This window comes from Eufriesea mexicana, unplaced genomic scaffold (genome assembly GCF_001483705.2).
Source record: "Eufriesea mexicana isolate 0111107269 unplaced genomic scaffold, ASM148370v2 scaffold1357, whole genome shotgun sequence".
In the NCBI taxonomy this organism is placed as follows: domain Eukaryota; kingdom Metazoa; phylum Arthropoda; class Insecta; order Hymenoptera; family Apidae; genus Eufriesea; species Eufriesea mexicana.
Genome location: NW_016909472.1, coordinates 115476 through 133682, shown reverse-complemented (window position 1 = coordinate 133682; position 18207 = coordinate 115476). Strand labels below are relative to the sequence as shown.

At 32.5% G+C, this 18207-nt stretch overlaps 1 protein-coding gene across 1 annotated transcript in view; it reads left to right on the top strand.

Moving 5' to 3' along the window:
* The window catches only part of LOC108547995 (metaxin-1), a 44075-nt gene that overhangs the window by 11536 nt on the left and 14332 nt on the right, over positions 1 to 18207 (top strand). The window contains exon 3 of the mRNA XM_017900747.1: positions 13481 to 13646. Within this exon, the coding sequence (XP_017756236.1) occupies positions 13481 to 13646 (166 nt within the window). The remainder of the gene's footprint in view (positions 1 to 13480; positions 13647 to 18207) is intronic.

The following is an 18207-nucleotide window of genomic DNA, read 5'->3' as shown; positions in this document are numbered from 1 at the left end:
TCACAGCTTTCTAACGTTTATAATTTTCACACAGTACTTTGCTTTTGTTTAAAATCGAAGGTTTTTACAAGAATCCGATTTCTTTTGAAAATTGAGAGCGAGTTAACAATTCGGCTTGGGGATTTATGTTTAGGGCGTGAAACTCTGCAAGGATCATTTACTGTATATTGCAAAAAGGAAAAAAAGTTAAAATTTGTTGGACAGTAATTATTTAGAAAAGAGTGCACGCCTTGGAAAGAGTTCTCGCCCGGTTTCCTCTGTAAAGGGATATTAATATCAATGATCTTGAAATATGTTGTCGGTTTGGTAACTTTTTCTTATACACGGTGATTCACTCGCTAGTGGACTCAGAGGCAGTATCGTCGCCTACATACCGCTAAATATTGCAACAGAGGTCCTATGTTCTTATACGATAATATGACGAATGTGTGCATTAATTATATTTGTGTGCGTCCATGTGTGAGTTGTAAACTTTGAAATACAATATAAGGGTTCTTTGAATAGGCAGTGCGGTTTTTGAGTCCATTGGCGAACAAATAACCCCGTGTTTATAATCGCTATTCGGTTTAAGTTTCTAAGTGTGTGCAAAAATTTTTTACTGCATATACATCCATATACCTATTTGGTGTATATATAACGTAAAAAAATGAAATCTTTAATAAATTTTCGCTTTCTACTACAGATTTCCACGAAGGGAAACAATTAGCGAATGTAAAGATTTGAAAGAAAATGAAATACTGCAGATATCGGTATTTATCCGTTGCGTATTATAATTAGCAATTGCCTAATAGCGGCCAGGATATTTATTTAACCCAATCTAATCTAATTTATAATAACAATGGATGAATTATATTAGATTAGATTAGATTGAGTTACATTAAACTATAATTAAATAATACGCAAACTCAAGTTCCAAATCATCGCAATGTTAAGTTTGACACTGAAGCTCATCTTTTCGAGAATAGAAACTTTTGCAAATTTCTCGGAAACTGAAGCCGAGTGGTGGTCATAGATACGGTAGGTCATAGAAGTATTCGAACGTTATATTTTAAAGGAATTTTTTAACCTAAAATTCTGATTTTAATGAAAGTTCATGTACACGTACGGTATAAGGAGTTAACGATTTACGCAATTTATTTGTTTGCAGAAAATAACTTTGAGGAGGTAAAATCAACGACTAAAGTTTTAACAATTTTTTTTATGCTTAAGCGGGATCTCACACGGAAAAATTCTTACTATAGAGTGACAGAGTTAAAAGTAAAATATTTTTTATTCGAAAAGTTTTTCTTTATCTCGCATCGTTATACAATTACATTTAAAAAAACAGAGATCGGATTGTAACTTTCCACCCACGTGAAACAATATCTGCAAATAAAAAACATTGAACCATGTGTAACTCGTTATGCTTTACGTATACGTATACTTTCATTAATATCGGAATTTTTAGTTTCAGTATTCCCTTAAAATTTGTATAGCGTTCGAATACTTTTGTGAACCATAGTATATACAGGCACGTTTACCATATGTAGTTTAACCACTTGCCCTACGATTTAACTTTCGGTTGCCGTGCAACGCTCTACAATATATCATACGGTAAGGCGTTACATTGACGCCGCACCGCGTCTGCGATCTAACTGTTAGCCGACGTGACGGACACGTCGTTTTTGTTTCTGCGACAAATGCCTATCGACGTCGTATACACGTCGCTGACGGCTTTGGAACAAAAGCATCTCGATGTCGTGGCACATCTTTATAGCGTAAGTGGTTAAGATATTAAACACCACGCCGGTTTTATGTGTCGTTCTGTTCACGCTACAGTTAGCCGTCAAGCGGACCCTTCCCAATTCGCAAGGACGGACACGCGCGCGGTGATAACAAGAACGAAAAGTCTGTACGGACCGGTGAGGCCTGAATGGAAATTTTAGCGTCGGTCCCTAGCAACCGGCGTGGCGTTTAACGTATTAACCCTTTGCGGACGAGTGCCGCTTATATGCGTTCGGCGAAAACAACCGATTGGGCCGAGGGATGCATAAATGTGTCCCACGTAAATGCGTTACATTGGTGGAGAAACGCAAATATGCGCTCGCTGTTGCGGCTCAAGGACCCACACGTCCGAAGTTAGGTGGTGGACAGTTTTATGTCCTTAGTGTCAGCGTCGCTATGAACGAAAATCGCGTTTAACTCTTTCGGTACGAGCGTGCTGTCCGCCGTAACACTCCCGCTGTACGGGGTGCCGTGCCGAAAATGCGCACATAGCACATGATCAGTCATCTTTTGTATGAAGATTTTCTCAAGCGTTAAATAAGAACTGTGCTTAATAACACTTTCCAACAAGTATTGTTTGTAACTTTAATATTAAACGATATTTATATAAAATTTTAGACAGATGGATGCCGGACATATCCGGCGCTCGTACCGAAAGGGTTAAGCAGAAATGAGCGTTGGTAGTTTTGAATGACTATTGTGGCAGCGGCTCGGTCCTACGGCACGGTTTATTCAAAACCGCTCCGTCCGCAAAGGGTTGATAACGATATTATCTACATATAATATACACCAGTATTGTACACATTTATACTCTAAATAAGTATTTATAACATTTTTCTATAACATATTTTGTAACTGCTAGATGTAAAGTCTGATTTTTAGGAGGCTGCCGAAAAGAAGGTATACATAGGTATATTTTGACTTTTGTTCTCTTCGATAATGTAACGTTTCGATTTATTGCGTGCAAAGATTCACGTGCCCATTTGCGCCCTTTTAGAAATTATTATCATTTTCATTGGTATAAGTATATTAACGCTGACCTGCAGATATGTTTCGTTCAAACCATTTGGTAAGCCTATCCCCCACATATTCGCTTGGCCGTTACGCATGCGTCATCGCTAGCATCATGTGACGCTACGTATATATACTGGGGTCTTTCTAGTCAACTTCATAAATACGCGCATTTATACCTCGTGTGAGGACGTCTTTGAGTTGACTCTGTATTATTTCATTATTGTTCTCCATTGAAAGCAACTAAACTAATTATTTTTCTATCTTCAGTTTTATCTTTTATTTTATTACATTATTGTCTTGCATTACTTAACTATTATTCTAATAATAATTTGCAACAATTGTTGTAAATAGTGATTGTGAAAAATGATTTATTTGAGCTGTTAAGAGAAGGCGATACTCTACAACTGTACTCTGAGAAAGGTAAAGCAAAGTTATTAAATTATATTTTTGTATATTGTGGATTGTCATATATTGATATAGATGTTGTTAAATCTGTAAAGAATTATACGTGCTATGAATTCAATAGGTTGAAACATAGTAATAGAGATTTATTTAAATTTATGCAACAGTATTCGGAATGGTTAGAAGAGCGATATAATTTGTCACGATTACAAAATACCTCAAACTTTCCAACAAATGTTGGTGGTTATTTACATAAAACATTTGATTCGTGTACTAGAGAAAGGAAAATGCGAAAAGTTAAAAATCTCGTAAATTTGGCAAATTCAGAAGATCTAGCCTTCGCTAATGAATTAGAGTATAGAGGCGATGGGAAACGCCAAATTGCTTCTGTAATAAGAAAAGCAACAGGAAACTCACATAGGATCTTAAAAACGATAAATTAGATGATAAGTGATTCATAGAATTCTCGTCTTATAAAGACATATTCGCTGCGAAAGGCTTTAGTCTTAATTATGGATTTAAAATTAACAAAGAGCAAGTGTACTTTATTACGCAAACGTGTCATTAATGCAACTTTTTTATTGAACTGAAGGTAAAAATGAAATTTTAGTATAAAATATTTGTAACCTGAATAATAGGGACCTTAAATGAAATGTCACATACAAATGAGGATATAGTTACAACGGAGGACATAGTTAATACAAACAAAAATTTGTCTCACAAAATATTAATCTCTTAGTAGTTCAGATATATTAACAACATCATTAGAACTCCTACAAATGACATGTGAGTTTATTAATTCCAATAATAAAATAGTACTTTGGAAAAATTCAAGAACGTCTTCTAGAAAATTTTGTAGGCCCATCGGATTTAGATATGTTAAGGGAAATCTAGAAGAAATACAGTATGAATTCAACTACATTGGGAATTAAATAATTAAATTACAACCAACGATAATAAATACAGCGTGTTCACGAAATCGTGGTACAATCGGCAAGAAGGAATACAATTTTTGTTTATACGGGGCTTTATTTCCGAGAAAATTGAGTTTGACAATTCTGTCACGAGAAAGATACCAGACAAAAAAAAGAAGAAAAAAGAAAAAAATATTTGCACGCCGTTTGAGTTCGACAAATTCAACGAGTTGAACGAATTGAGTTCTCGTTGTTACGATTATTCGAAAATTGAGACTTGCTACTTGACAGTCGAACGTATTCTAACTTCAAATAACTAATTATAAGGTAGATGACAAATAATAATGAGTACGTAACGTATGGCAAGATTAGGACTAACTTTATTCTTTTAATTATGGTGAATTTGTACATTGGTTTCGGTCGGTGTTGGCTGCTAGTGGGGGTACGAAGTGCGGATTGCTTTTCGATGATCCCTGGAAATCTTGATGTGCAGATTGCTTTCCGGTGATCCCTATGTGTAGGTTGCTTTTTATGGTCCCTGGAAGTCTTGATGTGCAGATTGCTGCGATATTGCTTTTCGATGATCACTGGAAGTCTTGATGTGCAGATTACTGGGATAGTCTGATGTTAATGTGTAGATCTGCTAAGATAGACCGACGTTACAATTCGTTGAGTATGCTTCTTGTGCTTGTAAACAGTATCAATCACGATGGGATATATCTACAGCTTACTACGGAAATCTCAAAACTAGTTATCAGTTAGCCTTCAAAGTGAAATCATGCGATATCGTTGGCTCCGTCAAAATTAATGAATTTCTAGTCAACAGTGAGTTTAAATCTAACGCCAACCAATTCTGTCGAAACTAGTAGAAGTGCTCGTTTTATCAGGAAAATAAGAGCGTTTAAATGGGATGTCTTTAAATTTAAATAAATGCTATCTACTTCGTTTCTTCAGAGGCAAACATCATATTATATTCGATTATAAAGTAAATTATTACTACATGAAAAATCTGAAATACTAGATTTAGGAATCTTTATTCTTATGACCTAAACTTCATATTACATATCCGTTCGATTGTAAATAAAGCAAATAGGACATTGGTTTTCTTCAGGAGAATATCTGCAAACTTTAGCGATATTCGATCCATCAAATTACTCTATGGCTCTCTTGTTAGAATACGCTTCCGAAATTTGGTCTCCATTTCAGGTTATATATAAACTTCTAATAGAAAGAGTTCAGCATACGTTCCTTCAATTTGTAGCTCATAAAATGGGACGCAGAATGAACCTAAAGGATCACAACAGAAATTTCGCGTACTTTAAAGCTACCTTTTTTGAAAACCCAAAAAACTGTCACAGACTTTCTTTTTCTTTTCATGTTGATAAACAGGGTTATTGACAACCTCCGAAAGTATCTACTTCTACGTACCGTTGCGACCCTTTAGGCATGTGCGTACCTTTTTACGTCGAAAATATGTAACGAACTATGCGATCTCTGATTCAGTAACTCGAATTATCGAATTATTTTGATTAGCGTTTACTTCGTATCTGTGAACTTCTTCCGTAATTCATTGTGGAAACTCCTAAAAGATTAATGTACTTAATTTACGTTTTTTCTTTTTTCTTTTTCATGTTGAAACATTATACTTATTTATGTATCTCTTCGTACTCTGCAATCAGTGGAATTTCTTCCTTCAAATAAGAAGCAAGAAAGTAGCTTTCACTAGCAACTCTTGGCATCCCACTCATTTTACATTCTTACACACCACACACTCATATTACACACTGCCAAGTGTCAAAAAATTCCATTCGCCTCCTAAGAACTCATTCGTTCATCTCGTCATAAATAATCTAGTATAAACATTCTCTTGATCTCCTTTGCACCTTTCTCAACACTATCTATCGCGTCGACAATCATTCGACTTGCTTTCATAGCGATTTTCGACACTCGACACTCGCGTCGACAATCGCTCGGTCCCCTCGCTAATATCACAATAGTAAGACCTGTTTCAATGCCTATATTATTTTCGTGACTTATAAATGTTGAAAATGTTCTTGATGTTGCTAGCGAATTCTTGTTCGATTTACCGAACGACGATTTACCGAAACATGAACCGAACTTCCTTTTTCGCGAATATTCGAACTCGATTTTCTCAAAAATGAATTCTCGTATCGAAAACACTTATTCTATATTTTCGTCCCATTTTTATTGCGAGGAATTCTTTTTTTGCCGGTTGTACTACGATTTCGCGAACACCCCGTATAATGGATGAAGATTTATTATTTTATCACATTTTGATGAAGATAATGGTAGATGTAATAGTATGTGACTTAATCTCAAATGTATTACATTCAGAAATTTGTGTCAAAGGAAATGAATAATTTGGATACAATTTATAAAAAAACGTGTAACGTTAATTGTTTCGAAGTTGGTGTGTCAACTTTTTATACACGAATTAAATTTTTCGAATGCTTATTACGTATAGTATATACAGTGGCCCACAAAAGTTTTCGAATAGCTAGTAATATGATCTAACGATACAATAATTATTCTAATATTTAGTAGAGTAATCTTTTGATTGAATTACAGCTTGTAATCGTATAGGCATGGATTTAACCAAGTTAGAGATAATTTCATTACTACTATTGTTCCAGTATAACATCTGTTTTAACTTCTCACGGTTTAAAATTGATCTTTTTCCGATTCTTCTGTTTAATTCCTTTCACACATCAATCGGATTGAGATCTGGGCACTGGATATGTATGGCTATTATGCGAGGAATATTAAAAATGAGCCATTGCTAAACTAAATGGAACTCGTGTTTTGAGTCGTTGCTTTGATAAAAATTAAAGTCTTTCAAAATGCCAAACTTTTCTGCACTAACTTATAAATGATTTTTTAAAGGGGCAGGACGGTTTGAAATTTTGAAAAAAATCGATTTTTTTTTGTTTTAAATAGTAATCTGAAGTCTTAAAAGTAATATACGAAAGGTCGCAGCCTTTAAAACGAGTTATTTTTGGATTTACGGAAGTCAAAACCGATTCGCGATCTTGCGTGTCGTAACAGCACATGTATAACAATTTGACATGACAGTCTATCAGCATGAAACTGATTATATAAATCGTAATATCAAAAAAGTCGAGGAGTCGATGTCATATATGACTACTTTTGTTCTGCTTTGAATGGTTTAACCCAAAATTCAAATGAACTTTTTACTATTTAGAGCTTAGTTCCAAGAAAAGTTTATTTAGCGTCATTACAAACGCGAAAATTGCTGTTTATATCGTTGCTGATATTTTCAATAAAGACTTTTCCAGTGTTTTATGAAATATGAGCATCATGAATTTAATTATGGGGCCAATAGCTGCTGTACTATGCGGCACACTTGACGAAAAAAAAAAAAACACCTAATAGACGATCGTTTCAAAACTTTAAAAAAGGTCGAATCGCCTGTAGAAACAATTTATCAGCCATGCAATAGACTAATCTTAAAGCAGATGGTCGTATGTATGAGTTAGTAATGTCTGATTAGTAAAAAATTAAGGATACATATGAAAAATTACATTCCGAAACTTTAAATGCGTTTTTCTCAAAATTATATTTCTAAAAATGGTGTGCAAGATATCTCGAGATCTAATCGATTTATTACGAAATTTCGCATATATCCTTATTATAACGTTTATTAAACATTGACGTTCGATTTTTATTTTAAATTGTTAACAATCTCAAAAGTTATTAACAAAAAACAACGAAATTTTTCGTAAAACTTCGATAGATCATCTATACATAGCTGCTATTGTGTTAATTTTCAAAAATATTGAAATGTTTGAACGCCAATGCCTAGAGAATATGTTATAGTTTCAAGCCCTTTTTGATTTTTTTTTGCGTCACTAATTCCGTTTGACTGGAATCCTGCACATCGAAAGGTCATATCTAAAAAAATTACTTTAGAATGATAACGCCACAAAGGAAATAAGGGAATTTGGAAAATATAATATTGTTTTACATAGCTTATAATATGTTGAAACAAGTTACAAAAGCTTATACTTTTTTCAAGCGATTACTTTTTTCCCGGTGTTTCTTTAAAGTATCACTAATTTTTGAGCGTGTCAAACTGTCCTGCTCTTATAAGATATTTAAATAAGCAAACTTATCCATAATTCCGTTGACAATGCGTAAGTTGCCCGTTCCTTTAACACTCATATAGACCCACGTCATTATGGAATTCTATTCCTGCTTTTTACCATATTTTTTGTTTCCATCGGATCCAAAAACATTATATTTCTTTTCCTTCGCAAATATCGTTTTCTCTCAAAATGATACTGGATTATTCACGTAATCTTTGACGAATTGCAATCTCTTCTTTCTGTTCACTTCACTCATGAGTGGCTTGCGTATAGCAGTACGTGTTCCGCGTGAGACAAGGAAGACACTGTTACGGTTTTCCAACAGCCAGGTCTTTAGGGTTAAACAATTCGGCATCGGAATTTTCCTATTCGTGTCTTCTGCATGTTTGAAAACTTTTTCTTTTATTATGACTTCTCGTATCGCGGAACACGAGAACCCTTGAAAAACCTAATTTAACGAAATTAGGCGATGGCACTTAAGACTTGACTGACAATAGGTCTGTGAGGGCTCACGTGGTCCGAACACGTTGGGATTCTCGGGCCGTAAGGAGGAGGGCCCTCTCCACCACTGTCTTCGTTTGGGAGGATCTTCCCCTCCTTCAAAGTGACCGATTTGCTGACCAAGGTCCAATTAGTCAATAATATTTGGCGAGCTCCCGATTTTTCTTAAGACCGATCTTAGGAAAATCGAGAAGAGACACTTCGAAACGAAATCTCATTGAGAACAGTTCGAGCCTACCAATCGAGACCTTAAAGAGTTCACTTCCCACCGTTGTACCAGAGTCTAACGTTCTACTCTAGCCGAGATCTTCCTTTTGTTCGTGCTAATTGAAACAGTTGTCCAATATTAATTTGGCGGACAACATAGCGAGATCGCGAGACGGACGTACAACCCGTCAAAATTTCCCCAAAATTCAATCACGATGCGACGGTACATCACATCAGTTCCAGTATACTCTTTCAATTCTCTAACAATGCTCGTTGCACTGACAAGAAGATTAACTTTTATTTTTCGCGAAATTAACCCTTTGCACTTGACGATTTTCTGGCTAGAGAAGAGTAGGAATTCAAATATTCTTTACTAAAATACCGACGATACCTTTTTGAGCAGTAAATATAGAATTGTATAATAATAGAATTGTAGAATTATTCGATTTCGATACCTCGCACACTATTACGTTAAATTTGATATATTAATTAATATCGATCTTCGAAATTTTATGAAATGGTGACTGAAGGTCACCTCTCGAGTGCAAAGGGTTAAATTTTCGTCCCTTGTTCCAAGTTTCTTGGGTCATCCTGTACGAATTTTAGTGGCCACACATTCTTCATCTTTGTACATTTTTACAATATATTGTACCGTGGAATGGTTTTTTAAAAATATTTCCAATTTCTCGAAACGATGTCTTCTTTTTATGGTCGTTTCTCTATGTTTCTTACTACAATCCATATTTCTAACCTTATATTAGCAATGAAGTGATAGTACTGTTGCTGAAACTTTACTGAGACCTTTGGTTGTTGATTTTCAGCATTAAAATTTCTTGGATCGTCATTTGTTTTAAACGTTTGAGCATCTACGTACAATATTCTACGACCCTACGAAGACTTTCGTAGGACGATGTTTTCACCACGTGATAAATATTCCTCATTTATTGTACATAAAGAAAAATTATTTAATTCGTTTCGTACATGTTCTATTTTGAAGAATAAGAACTCTATTTTAATTATGTATAATAACATTTCAAAAAAAATTATTAAAATAATTATTATTAAAATATAAAAAATATTAAGTTCAACGAATTTCGTTTTCGTGCTCGAGGACTTTTGTGGACCACTGTAAATTATCAATTAAAAGATGACAGCTAAAGGAGATGACAAGAAAAGAATAGTGCAAGAAAAATAGAGAAATTGAAAATAAATTTAAACAAGGTAGAAGTACAATTAATGACGGAAAATCTGCCTGACGAAAAAGTTGCAGAAACCACGTGCTTAGATGAAACATTAATATATCGTTTTTATATCATTCTGACAACTTTATCACGTGGAAAAGAAATAGAGAAAAGTTTCATACAGTATACAAGAAAAACTGCAGACGTATGTCTTAATACTTGGTATTACATGCTTGTTATTTTGCATAAAATATTAATACAAGGAACAAGTGTTATTGAATCATTACTGTTGCTCATTTGGTCAATTGTCTGAAGACATTCAAGAAGTAAGATTACCGATTCGTACGAAAAGGACAGGTTAACCATTTTTCAAGGGTTATTAAAAATATTAATATAACGAATTACCTTTTACTTTCGTCAGAACCAGATATAAGCAATATCAAGGGGCCGGTGCCGGTTGTGAACATAATAGTCATTCGGTATTAAGAGCTGTAGAGTGGAGGGATAGGGATAGAATCTTCTTCGTAGATGAGGGATAAAAAACAGGCCTCTGGTTCAGGTCAAACGTCCAGGGTGATATCTGGAGTGCATGTGAAAGGACAAGTGACCGCGCGCAAAGATTGTATGAATGAGATGTTTATGACTGTATCGAGTGCAAACAACGAACGTAAGTTAGGAATGCGTCTGAGTGTTGGAAATACCTGGCTCACCGAGGGTAAGGTCGCGTGAGAAATAAGTCACCAAGAAAGAAAGCCTGAAAAAAGCCGCTCTTGAAAAGGAGAGAGACAGCTAAGTTTAAATAAGGGTCTTATAAAATCTTATAGTATAAGGCAGTCTTATAGAGAGAGTCGTAGAAGAGTTTATGAAGAATCGGTCAGAGAGAGTCTTACGCGGATTTTGGTGTGCATAGTCAAAGGAAGAACACGAGAGTATCGATTGGTCGCATAATCATAGATCCGTTATTAGTCTAATCTTAATCACGCATTTTCCACGTAACCTCGGCCTCAGAGCTCAGATACTTCAAATACTCGGGACGCATTTCTAAATTTTCGTTTGTTTTTTGCACTTGATTATGTCATAAATATCCTTCACAATTGATCCTTTTACACGCGATCACTTGCGACCTGTGTTCCAAATACTCTTAGCATTTTCTTAAGGCCGCACTCGTTCCATTTTTACAGCGCAATGCTTAGATTATCCTAAGGCATGATTGCAGAAAAAAGAATAGTTGAGAAAGGTAACCGATAGAAATTAAGTGGAAAATTTGAGAAAAGGAGGAAAAACGTAACTAAAGAAAATGATTGTAGAGAAGTTAAGTTGAAAGACAGGAAATTATGACCGTGACAAGCGTCATCTACTGGTGAATCAGTGAGACAGATAATGGTACAGATACATCTGGCAATGAAGAAGGTAGTTAAGCAAGCGGGAAAACTGAATGGCAAGGAGGAAGAAAAGGAACCGTTCAGAAGAGGAGATAGAGTTAAGGAGAAGTAACGAGTGAGTTTGGTGTAGCAAGAAAAATGGGCAAAAGAAAAAGAAGGAGCAGTTAGAAAGTCAGCTGGAAGAACGGAGAAATGAAGGGTGAAGTACGTGTCTTTCCTAAGGGTAGAGAAGGAAGGAGACGTATCTAATGTAGGACTATAGTTAAGCTTGTAATGGAGCAGGTGAGGGAGGTGAGGCGGAGACGAAAGAAAGTAATAAGGAGAGATGAAAATTGAAGGTAAATAGTGGAAACGGGACGGGAAGAGGAGCTGTTGAGGAAATAGAAGAGTGGTGGAAGATACGAGGATAGAAGGCATAGCCGATAGAAGTCCAACGAAAAGCAGATAAAGAAAAAGTAGTGTTTTGGAATACTGCTAGGCTAGGAAACAAAAATAAAAAATTTTGAAAAAAGCTGAAAGAATGGGACATGATAGTAATGGCGAAGACGTGACTTGAGTAAAAACAGAGGAGGAGAATAAGAAATAAGCTGTCAAGAGAATATAGTGGTATAGAAAATAAAAAAAGAAAAGGGAGCATCGTGAGAGGAATATTGGTAGGGATTGCAGAAGACTTGTTGATTGAATATTTATAAAGAAAAGTAGCGAATTGCAGGATTGTATGTACTTGGAGACTTAGTAGAGAAAATTGAAGTGTCTGATGGATTTGTTAGGAATTTTAATGTTAAAACAAGTCAATAGAGAGGAAGAATTAGAGAAAGAAAATTAGGAAAAGAAGAAGAAAGAGCAGATGAGTAGTAGAAAGACAAAAGATGTGAAGGGGAAGAAAGAATTAATAATGATAATTGAAGAAATGTGATGGTCGATTGTTAATGGTAGTATAAAGGAGGACAAAGCAGGAGAGATTACATTTATAGGAGATAAGAGAAGATTCGAGAAGATGAAGGTTGAAGATAAGATTGATTCATATCACTTTCCTTTGGCAGGGGGGATTATAAAAAGTATCAGACAAAAAAAAAACAAGCAATAAGATGCTTAGAAATTTGTTAAATTACTTGTTAAAAATGATGATTCGCTAAATGCAGGAAATGAATTGAATTGATACCGAGAGTCAGCGTTAATATATTTACACCAATGAAAACGACTATAACTTCTAAAAGAGCATATGATACCTTACAGGCATTAGTTCGAAACATTGCATTATCGAATAGAATAAGAATTAGAACATATTTATATATCTTTTTTTCAGCAGAAATATATGTTATATAAAGATGTTATCAATTCTTATTTAAGATAGAAATGTTGATGATACACAATACTGATGTATATTATATTTAGATACCTTCCTTATTAGACTTCGTATGGTAAAAATGTATGCTTTAATCCCGATTAATTTAAACGAATATGTAAATGTTGCCAATACGAATGTATCGCGAAAATGACTGTAATAAACTGATGACATATGCATTAATATAATGTGATTTAAGATGGATACACGTTTAGTTACAGTAATCTAATTCCAATTTCATAAAATTGACAAGTGAAAAAAAATTAGATTTTGTCCTACGAGATTGGCGATTTACACTACAATTATATGATAATAACGTCTCTGACAATATATCTCAAGGTCAATGAAATCGGCGTTATAGATTCTTTTCCAAATAATTATTATTTTGTTCAAATGTAATATAAAAAAATATGAATGCTATTAATAATTCCATTGAATAGTATAAATGAAAATATAATTATAAATAGTATAAATAGCAAAATAAAAAGAGGGAAGAAAGAATCTTGTATGCTATTCTATACTAATTCGATGATTTAGAAAGCCAGAAACGAAAACGTAATTAATGCGATTATATTGTATACATTTAAGTATGTTGATATATTATATGCTATATAAATTAACATTAAGATGTTGATGTTTTTAGGTGGATAGACAAAGAAAATGCAGATAAAATCATAAGACCGTTGTATTCTAAAGCATTACCTTTTCCATTCAACTTCTATTATCCTGCACAATATGAACGGAAAGCTCGTACTCTTATTCAAGTTATGTTTCCTGTAGAAGAAGATATGACTGTCATCGAAAATAAGGTAATATTTCAATTTTAATATTAAATCTTCATATATATAAATACTCATATAAATACAGGGTGGACTACCCATGTGATCAGCTTAATTTATTTAATTATTAATGACCCCATGACAACATTTTTTATATGGTATATCATGGCTCATGGAGGGCTTCGGAATGATTATATTAAATTTGTTGTTAACTCATTTTTTATTAAATTTCCAAGATCAAGATTAGTTTTTTTTTTTTATAGATAAATATATTTTTCTTACGTCTATTTTTTAACAGATATTAAGGCGAATCTGGTGAGCATCATAATACACATTTTTTTCCATGTAAATCAAGAAAATGTTAAGCAAAATATTTCTTATCTTAATGCAAGTGGTGTTTGAAATAATATTTATTATTTAGCTACAATACATTAGCATATACGATTATTAATTAACTACTTAGCTGTTTCTACGATATTTGTATTAATATCTAAGTATGCATTCAAAATTCTTCGTTGCATATCTTTACTTGGATCACTAACAATTGAGTAAATTAAGCTGATCACGTTAGGAGGTTCACCCTATATATTAAAAATGTACATTTATATACTTGTATTTTAATATATTCTCTAGTATATTATTTTTATATTTTTAATAATTTGGAAATATATAATAGATTATATAATTAATATTATATATCAATACATTATTGATATTAATAAATAATATTACTGAATAAACATTAATAATAAATAAATAAAATGTAAGTAATATTAATATAACTTATATATTAATTTTATGAGTTACATAATATACTATCCATGTACTATATCTGTTGTTAAATGTAATAGTATTTTATTTTGGTTTTGTTTGATACTTTTATGTGTCATTGCATTTACAAAGCATAATATCACATTCTTTGGAAGTAAAACTTTATACTTTTGATTACTCAGTTATTTGGTATATTTTTACTCTTTACAAAAAAAGTATTAAAATATTTATACCTTATGTATTAATTTAGAAGTTATTGCAGTTTGATGATCATTAAATTATTTCGGTGTATCAGTAGATGTTATGAGATCTTTACAGAAAAAAATATTATATAATTAACCCTATTGAATGATAACACAAAATCTTGAAAATGATCATACAACTTTATGAATCTTAATGAATTTCATCACATCCTTCCTAGTGGTCTTGACTCTGTATAATAAATTTTCACTATTTCAAATAAGGTAATTTTTTTGTAAAATTAATTATTTTTGGACGAAGAAATTATAAAAGGTTCGAAGAACTTTTTATTCCATGAACTAATGATTTTTATAAATTTGAAATAATAAAATTAAATAATATGTAGGGAATGCCTAATAAATAATTTGTAGGAATATAGGAAAAAGTACATAGAACATATAAAAATTATTCTAATTAAATGCATTATGAAATTATTCCAATTAAATGATTGAAAAAATATTCTGTTGAAATGAAAGGTTGGCTAACTGAAACAATGTGAATTTGATTATGGTGTAATATTTATTTTCTGTAACATGACCATAAACATAGGGTACATGAATTTTTATTACCGTTTGAAATGTTATATCTACAAATCATTTGCTTTAACACATTCATAAATACAAGGGATATGAATTTTTATTACTGTTTAAGAGTGTTATATCTACAAATCATTTGCTTTAACACATTCATAAATACAAGGGATATGAATTTTTATTACTGTTTGAGTGTTATATCTACAAATCATGTTATATAACATGGATTTATTACACTATGTACAATTAAATTCGTTCATTCTTTCGTTGTGTAAACTCCTGAACATTTCATAATATTTTATTACATCTATATCGAATTATTTCGGTAACGATTATTTTCTTGAGTTTTCAACTCTTATCATTTACAAAGAAAGAGGTACCTAGAGAAACAAGCAAATTTTTTACATTTTGGTCATATTTACTGAATCGACTAATATAATTCTTATATTCTTAAACAATTTTTTAAACAATTAAACACTTTTGTGTTTTTGTTTTAAATGAGATTTATAATTATAGATATTAATGATTCTTTTATTTCTACAGTGTGCAGAAGAATATTTTGCGATCTTCATAGTGTAATTCTACGCCTTTAGATCGGTGGAGATATGGTAAGGACGTGGGCCACAAAATTGACCATGATCAATTTTTCTGAGATAAAATTTTTTTATAATTGCATCGTATTCTATTTGTTGAGAGGATAAAAAGTTTCAAAGGTGTCGGAAATGATCCGTCCTCATAAAAAATGATGTCAAAGTTTCAATAATTTTTAACATCACTATATATCGGATAGTAAAAACCAAGGGTTAAAGGCTCCAAGTGGTTATAGTACTCATCCAGAGGAATTAAATCAAAATAGGTTTTAAATTCGATTCTCTTGTTATTTACGAACATTCGTTGTCGTCAGTGAGTTTGAATATGCGAGATATACATTCAAATGAGAGGAAAATGTTGAAATTAGGGGTTGATAATTGTAAAATAACTACGATATATACATTCTCTGTAAAATTTTTTTGTTACTCGGAAAGGTTACTAGAGCAACTGTGACTGACTCGTGAAAGAGTATCAAGATACGTGACGCAGTTCGCCTAAATAAACTCCCAATTTTTATCTAATATTTATATAAACATTCGTTCTTGGAATTTAGGTCTTATAATCTATTTATTCACACCTTGTATCCTAGATTGATTTTCGTATATAACTAAAATTATCTTTTCAACACGCCTTCTCAAAAATTAATCGGGAAATGACAAACCAAAAACAACATTAAACTTAAATATATATACCTAATATAGTTATATTAATTAACTATCGTATACCTTCCTTCTTCTGACGAATTACAATATGGCCCAACATGTGTTGCTAAGGGTCAAGGGAAACTCAGGAAAACTGACCAGACCATTTAAATATTACAATAATTGAACAAAAGGTATATATATATTCTACACTCATTTTCAACCCTGAAAGTGTTTTAGTCAGCACATCTGCAACTTGTTCACCTGTAGGAATATATTTCAATGTTATCACTTTATTCTCCACCTGTTCGCTGGTAAAGTGATATTTAATATCAATATGCTTTGATCTTTTATGATTGGTCGGATTATTTGCTTAAACCATTGTTGTCTTCATATATTACAATAGATTCTGAAAAATTCATTTTGATACTGATTGCCAAAGACTTAAATCATAATGCTTCTTTAACCGCCTCAAATAGAGCCATATATTCAACTTCAGTGCTCAATACTGCTACTGAATTTTGCTTTTCTGAGTTCCAAGTAATGGTACATTTTTCAAACAATTTAAATATGTACTCAGTTGTACTCTTTCTGTCGCAGATATCATTACCTCCCCAATTTGAATCATTATACCCTGTCAAAACGTTATTATATTCACTTCTTGTGTAAGTTAATTTAATATCTATAGAACCTTTCAAATACCTTAAAACTCTTTCAAGACAAGTCCATAATTCTTTATTTCTCTTATTTGTATACCGATTCAAAATGCTAGTAGTAGCTACACATACATCAGGTCGTGTACACATTATATTATCGTGTATATCGTGTGTATTATATACATTAAACAGCCAATAACATTTCGACAAGGTGCATTATATTCTTCCTCTGAATTCAGGGCTTCATAATTTAATTTACTTTTCAGAGGAGTACTAATTGCAACTATCCATATTAAATTTCTTCAAAACTTCTCTTATATAACTACTTTGATCTAAAGTTATTCTGTCTCTAGTTCTTTCAACTTTAAGTCCAAGAAACAATTTAATTTCTTTCAAGTCTACCATTGAAAATTTCTTCATTAAATAGTCTTTGAAAGGTATTTATGGTTTCAACATTAGCTGTAGCAATTACAAGATCTATGTATAAAACTACATAAATATTTTGAGAAATGTCTCCTCTATCTAAAATGTAAATGCAACAATCAACCAAGGAATTTTCAAAACCTTTCTCTTTGAGAGTCTTTTCGAATTTTTCGAACTAATACCTTGCTGCTTGTTTTAAACCATACAAGGCTCTATTTAATCCTTTTTAGATTAAATTGATTCGCATAAACAATTATGAACCTAAAATTTGTGAATTTTGCAACCAGGGCAAAAGTTTCGTTATAATCTACTAAGTACTCTTGGCTAAAACCCTTTACAATCACATGAGCTTTATATTTTATTGGATTTCCAAATTTGTTATTTTTATAGTAAATACCCATTTACAGTCTACAATATTTTTGTCCATAGGCTTTGACATTAATGTCCACGTTTTGTTAATCGAAAGAGAATCCATTTCATATCTTATAGCTCGTTTCCATTGATCCTTATTATTTTTACTATTAATTTCTTGATATGTTTTAGTAATATCACTCATTATTGATTGTCCACACATCAAATAATCTTATTGCTATATCCTCCTCATTATAAAAAATATAGAGTCTCCTTTTAATCCTATCACTCCTATGTTCTGATAACATTCTCTTTACTATTATCTGTACTTTCCGTACTTGTATTGTTTTGAGACAAGGAGTTACCTATTAGGGTTATTTTTACA